This window comes from Chaetura pelagica, unplaced genomic scaffold, assembly GCF_000747805.2.
Source record: "Chaetura pelagica isolate M959 unplaced genomic scaffold, ChaPel_1.0 scaffold215, whole genome shotgun sequence".
NCBI classification, from domain to species: Eukaryota; Metazoa; Chordata; class Aves; order Apodiformes; family Apodidae; genus Chaetura; species Chaetura pelagica.
This window is the reverse complement of record NW_009953206.1, coordinates 470,845-477,482: the sequence shown is the minus strand read 5'-3', so window position 1 is coordinate 477,482 and position 6,638 is coordinate 470,845. Positions and strand designations below refer to the sequence as shown.

At 52.1% G+C, this 6,638-nt stretch overlaps 1 protein-coding gene across 1 annotated transcript in view; it reads right to left on the bottom strand.

The window, feature by feature from the left end:
- Positions 1 to 1,208: 1,208 nt before the first annotated feature.
- RAB29 (RAB29, member RAS oncogene family) overlaps positions 1,209 to 6,638 on the bottom strand; it is a 12,130-nt gene continuing 6,700 nt past the window's right edge. Inside the window, exons 2-4 of the mRNA XM_009997499.1 lie at positions 3,135 to 3,316; positions 2,022 to 2,143; positions 1,209 to 1,326 (exon numbers count right to left, since the gene is read on the bottom strand). Coding sequence (XP_009995801.1) covers positions 1,209 to 1,326; positions 2,022 to 2,143; positions 3,135 to 3,296 — 402 coding nt within the window. The 5' untranslated portion in view covers positions 3,297 to 3,316. The remainder of the gene's footprint in view (positions 1,327 to 2,021; positions 2,144 to 3,134; positions 3,317 to 6,638) is intronic.

Here is a 6,638-nt window from a genome sequence, read left to right as displayed (position 1 = left end):
CAGGAATTGGGTCAAACCAACTGACAGCTTTGTTTTCAAATGAAACTACTTGGGAAAGGAAAAACATTATTGAAGACCACTTGTACAAACCCTAACAGAAAACACCAGCAAGACAATTCTGTAGCATCTCATGCTTCTATAAAATGCATAAAACACCAGATAATTCCAGCCCCACAGCCCAAGCTTCCTATTAAGTCTCCTGAGATAATGACCTACTGTGCTTACACCCATTTGTTGTTGTTGGCAAGAGCTGTTCTCCACCCCGAGTACCTGGAATGTGCTGGGGAGAGCAGGCATCAAAAAGCAAGTGGGGAGTAGCTCCCTTCAATTCCCTTTGTCCTGCAGAGCCTTCTCCTGGCAGCAGGACAGAGTGGGCAGGGTTGTGCTGACAGAGGGTGGGTGAAGAGGGATGGACAGAAGGGAACTGGGCAGTTCTTGGCACAAAGGTGAGGCCTCTGCTGTTAACACCACAGGCAGTACACACTGTGAGGGCTGTGCTGCACCATCTCTTCAGTTCCCACTGGGAATGCTACAGGTCAGGTTTCATGCTAATCCACATCTGGCTTCACATCCTGAGTTAGTGGCAATGATGAGATGGGATGAAATGGGTTGGCCACTCCAGAGCACACGAGCAGAGGGATGTAGCTCCAGAGCATGAAGTAGAGTCTGCTGTGATCCCACCCTGGGGATCCACAGGCACAGAGGTGGCTGGAACTTGCCTCCATCAACTGAAGGTCACTGGGACAACTGGTGTGATGCTTCTGTGCATCGAGGGGGGGGGGGGGGGCAGAGGCTGGGGAATAAAAGGTGCTACAATATTAAAAATATACCTTCAACATCCTCTGCCCTGCCTGGGACAGGCCACTGCATGTCAGAAGATGAAGTGCTCAAAATTTTAAAGAAGGTAATTAATCCAAGCCATGTGCTTGAACACAGACCATGCTACTTCCCTGGCAGCAGAGCTCCCAGCTCCTGCCAGCCTAGAAGGAAGAGGAATCTTCTCATTCCTCTCTTCATCTCCTCACTCCAAGTCACTCCAGCAATGCTCTCCTGAGTAGGAATATGCATGAAACAGAATACAGTTCATGAAAAAAAAACAACAAAAAAACCCCAGAACCCAAAAAACAGTGACAGCAAAGGAAAAAGATGATGATGATGATGATGATGATGATGAGAGGACATTGCTGCCAGACCCAGAGTCAGTGCCTCTAACAGCAAGCCCAGCCTGGTGGGGTTGTCTCTTTTATATTAATATAATCCCCAGTCCCAGCAGCAGAGGAACTTCCATCACCAGTGGATGAGGCCATCATCTGTTCAATCAGGACTCTAGAAGACAAACATAAGTGAGGTGGTTTGGTTTTGGTTGGCTGGTTGGTTTGTTTGTTGTTTAGGGTTTTTTTTAACAAGCAGCCACAGTTTTTCAGCAGTACAAAAAATAGCAGTTCATTCTGGAAGGACACAAAACTCTGGAGCTTTAAGGACTGATCAGGTGAAGGAACCTCATAGCACTGGCAACAACATTTCTGGTGGTACCTGGCAGCAGTAGAAGACTCTGCAGGGACTGGATAACTAACAACACCTGTAGCCACCCCACCTTGGGTCCAGTTTAAGACTGGGACACAGCAACTGGTTTCCCAGGTACCAACTGCCCAACATCAACATCAGATGCCAACACCCAGCCTGAAACCTTTCAGAAAAGGCCAGTTTCTCCATCAAAGGTCTAGTGAAAGCATCACAAAGGAATTTATAGTATCTTTGCAGGACAAGCCCCATCCTCCTGGCACATGAGAAAAACATCCCTGGCACTGTTCAAAGAATTTCTGTTTCCAAAAGCACATCAGAGCTTAACCAAGGAGAGAAAAACTTCTGCCCTTTCAGAATTCAGTTTCCCTGCAGGAGGTTCACTTGCATGTTATTGCTGCTATTTGTTACCTGCTGACAGCATCTCCCCTCACCCCTAAGATGGCTGTGCCTGAAAGAGGGAATTCACTCCCAGATGTAACACCAGCCACTCTGCCTACCTCATGGACTCATTAATATTCTTGTTTTCCTTGACAGACGTTTCCACCCAACCAGAAAAGCCATTTTCTTTGCTGAACCGATCCACTTCTTCTCTCCTCACTGCCCACGGGGAAAGGTCACACTGCAAAGCAAGAAATCAGCCATTTGAAGTCCAGCCTTTTAATTTTTAAGCTGGGAGGGGACTTCTCCCCCTCAGCCACTCACTGCCTGCCTGGGGGAAGGAGGGAGGGCAGCTCAGCCTCACATCCCCCAGCCCACAGGCTGAGAGAGCTCCCAGGGCAAGGTTCTGCCAGGGCTGTTGCAGTTTATGAGATACTGACGCACCTCAGCCAGGCACACGTGGCACAGAGGTTCATCCAGCACAGGACAAGAAAGAATTGTCCCTCATCCCAATTCTGTCCAGGCTCCCAGGACATGTCACTGCTGTGGTGCCACCGGAGCAGCCACATCAGCACCAAGGGGACAGAGATAAAACCTGTCCCCTGAAAGCTTGTGTCACACAGCCATGGAGAGTTCTCTACTGCAGGAAAAAACGTTCCCTTAAAAGGTCTATTGGGGGAAAGCATTATTCCTGAACCGGTGGAGAGGAAGAGCCACCCTCCTGCCCACCCAGCACGTTGTGAGTCATCTCCAGTTTTCAGCTCTCTCATGCCAAGGCAAGTCTCAAACTGAACCTGGAAAGGGCTGCTGAGCCAGCCTTGGCACAGGAAGGATGCACGGGTAGTTTTTTCAATGAAAGAAAGATAAATCATTAAAAGACAGCAAGCAATCTACATGGTGAAACTTGACACTGCATTCAAAGGAAGACAAGACATCCCTCTGGCAGCTCTGAGCTGCACCCACAGCATCAAGCACAACCTGCCCAGGGTGCTGCAAGTTAACAGCCAAAAAAGAAAGAAGAAAAGCTTCATAACTCAGGAGCTACAGAGCTCGAGCACAGCACAAGGCACTGCATCCTTGGATGTCAGCATCTCCTTCGTGCCACCCATGTCCTAAGTCCTGCCAGTGTCCCAGTTTAGAAGGAGAATCCTTGCTGGAGAAGCAGAATTCAAGAAGAGTTAAGGACCATTTTGCACACCCGTGAGCACAGGGAAACAGGGAGAGCTTCTCACCTTGTTAGCCAGGAGCAGGCAGGGCACGGGGTTCCCATCGGGCAGCAGGAGCTTGCTGTCCAAATCCTGCTTCCATTTCTGGCTGTTGCTGAAGGTGCTGATGTTGGTGACATCGAACATGATGACACAGGCCGAGGCGTCCCGGTAGTAGAGCCGCGTCATGGAGGTGAAGCGCTCCTGCCCTGCAGGGTCAAAAGGCAAAAAAAAGTCACACATCCCCCCCTCCTCAAGTTACCATTTTTAGATTCGTTTATGCAAACACCACATTTCTCATGGGACATCGTTTTCTCAACTGACACCAACAATCTCCATGTCAATTCTGAGTAAATAGGGGCACCGAGATGTGTCCTGCCCAGGGCAACATAGGCAGGACTGGAACAGCCCTGACCCAGACATTGATGTCCCAGAAATACCTGCATTACCCCCAGCATAACAATTTTGCCTCCCCCGGAGCAGAATCCAGCCAGCAGTGGGTGCCTGTCCCCTGATGCAGCTCCTGCCACCAGCAGTAACACGTGCTGCTCTGGAAGAGCACTGCAGACCAGGCTCCCAGAGGGAAAAAGTCACACAGAGAAACCATCCCGAGTCACACAGGCTGGAGTTACTGACTGCACCTCATGGGCTTCCTAACCACCAAAACTGCATCCCAAGAGTGACCTGCTGTCCTGCTGCCTGGTTTGGTGGCCCTGGTGTAGAGGGGACACATCACAGAACGTCCTCATGGCTTTGCAGGGTGAAGAGCAGCCTGCCTGACACCCCAGGGGTGTCACTGTGGGCTCCTCCTCTGGTCAACAGGCTCCTGGCTCTGCAGCCAGCAAGGTCTGAGCCCTCTGAGTTACCTCAGGCCATCTGACCATCCTTGCACAGCCCCTCCTGCCAGGGGCACAACATGAGCACAGTTGGGGCTGAAATGGAAACCTTTTTGGGGCTGAAATGGAAACCAGTTTCTTGCTGCAACCCTCTTGCTGCAAACTTCTCCTTCCTGTTTTCTCTTTAAGGATTCCAGACGCACGCGTCTGAGCAGTGAAACTGGAGGAAACCACTGCCCTGTTTTCCCCACCCCTCTAGATCCACAGGTGCCATTTTAGAGACACCACAGCACCCTGGGCCTTTTGCTGCCAGGGAGATTTGGGAATCATGTTTCTCTGTGCTCCTCTGAGGAGCAGGTGCTGCTCACTCCACTTCATCACAGAGAACACTGTCCCCTAGAGCAGGACACGGTTCCCAAGGATCCCCTTGGGATCCCTGCTCCCAAGGGACCCACTGCTGGTCACACAGGTCACGGAGCAGCCAGATCATACTCCTGATCCCAGCAGTAGTGAAAGGGACATGGAGCTGCTCCACACAAGGGTCAGGCATTCGTGGCTGTCGGGCTCCTGGCTCTGCAGCCAGCAAGGTCTGAGCCCTCTGAGTTAACTCAGGCCATCTGACCATCCTTGCACAGCCCCTCCCGCCAGGGGCACAACATGAGCACAGTTGGGGCTGAAATGGAAACCTTTTTGGGGCTGAAATGGAAACCAGTTTCTTGCTGCAACCCTCTTGCTGCAAACTTCTCCTTCCTGTTTTCTCTTTAAGGATTCCAGACGCACGCGTCTGAGCAGTGAAACTGGAGGAAACCACTGCCCTGTTTTCCCCACCCCTCTAGATCCACAGGTGCCATTTTAGAGACACCACAGCACCCTGGGCCTTTTGCTGCCAGGGAGATTTGGGAATCATGTTTCTCTGTGCTCCTCTGAGGAGCAGGTGCTGCTCACTCCACTTCATCACAGAGAACACTGTCCCCTAGAGCAGGACACGGTTCCCAAGGATCCCCTTGGGATCCCTGCTCCCAAGGGACCCACTGCTGGTCACACAGGTCACGGAGCAGCCAGATCATACTCCTGATCCCAGCAGTAGTGAAAGGGACATGGAGCTGCTCCACACAAGGGTCAGGCATTCCTGGCTGTCGTGCCAGAAATTGGGATTTGAACAGAAGACTCAGAGCTGAGAAGTTACAGATCCAGCTACAAAAGACTTGGTTTCCCCATTCTCTCTGCTGTGGCTTTGCAACTGAAAGGAGAGGCTGGAAAGGATTTCTCAGCTGTGCTGCCCTTTGCAGATGGACTTTTGATTAAATATTTAAATTATTACTGCAAACCAAAGGCAGAGCTGCAAACCAGAGAAGTGCTGTCCCTTGAACCAACAGGCTTTGAGGGCTTATTTTTGTAGCAGACTCCTATTGAAAGAGAGAAATAATAATAAAAACCCCAGGGACAAAATATTGAGAGCTGTAAGTTCTGCTCCTGAGCAGCTGAGTGTGAACATACCTGCAATGTCCCAGAGCTGCAGTCGAACCGTCTCCGATTCCGACCACTGGACCACCTTCAGAGCAAAATCCACTAGGGAATCACCCCAAAAAAGAAAGGAAACCTCATTAGTGTCTTGCAAAGCCCAGCCTGGCAGCTCTGCTGTTGAAGCCCTGGCCAACAGTGGCAGAGATGCTGCCTTGCAATTCTTTGGGAAGCAGCAGAGTGAGACGGAATTTCTCCAGGACACCCAGTGTTGGGTGGGCCCCACACCCTTCCAGGATTCTGGGATCCTGGAGCACCAGGATCTGCAGCCATCCCTTGCACAGCTCCCAGCTGGTGGCAGGGAGCTGGGACACCCATTCCTGATCCCTGGAACTGTAACACCAGCACTAGGGACACTAACCAGGCGCTGAGGAAGCAGAGATTAAAACGCTCAGGAGTCATTCCTCAGTTCCTGATGCATCAGGTTCCCAGTGCAGAGGGAAGACAGCCCAGCTGTGCTCCCACCCCTGCCCAGCAGGCCCGGAACTGACTGGAGACAGGAAGTAATTTTTTTTAAAAGGACAAAAAAAAAAAAAATAATAGAAAGAAGAAGAAGATCTGTGGCTCTGGGTTTGGGAGTGCCCGTGTGGGGCAGCCCGAGCCCCCTGCCCCGGCAGGATCAGCCTCTCCAGTGTTTTCAGTTTCTAATTCACCCCCTCGGTTCATGAATATGATTGAAGCAGCCGTGCTCGGCCCCCCCGGTTCTGGGTCCTCTGGAAGATTTACGGGCTGAAGCTTTGGCACCTCCTGCTCCTCACGGGTTACTCATTTACACCGATGTCAAACAAAAGAACAACTTCATCTCGTTCCCAGTCTCCTCCTCACAAAGCTGCTGTTCCCCCCGTCCCGGAGCCCCGTTTCCCAGCGCTGCCGACGTTCGGCAGCAGCTCCGAGCAGTGAAATGTCAGGAACAAGGAGGTTCCTGTTCCCCCGGGCAGAGCCGGGGCTGCGACCCGAGACCCTCCGGGTCAGGGCTCCTGGGGGGGCTGTTCCGGGGGGAAGCGGCTCGGGGGGACAGATGTCACCAGGGATCACCGCACACACCCCGGGGCCGCAAAACAGCGCTGGGAGATTTGCTCCTCTGTTTTTTCCCCCCCAAAATCCTCGCTGGCCGGTTTCCCCGGGGCGGGGGGAGCCCCCCCAGTCACCAAACCCACCGGGACGCGGGGGTCGG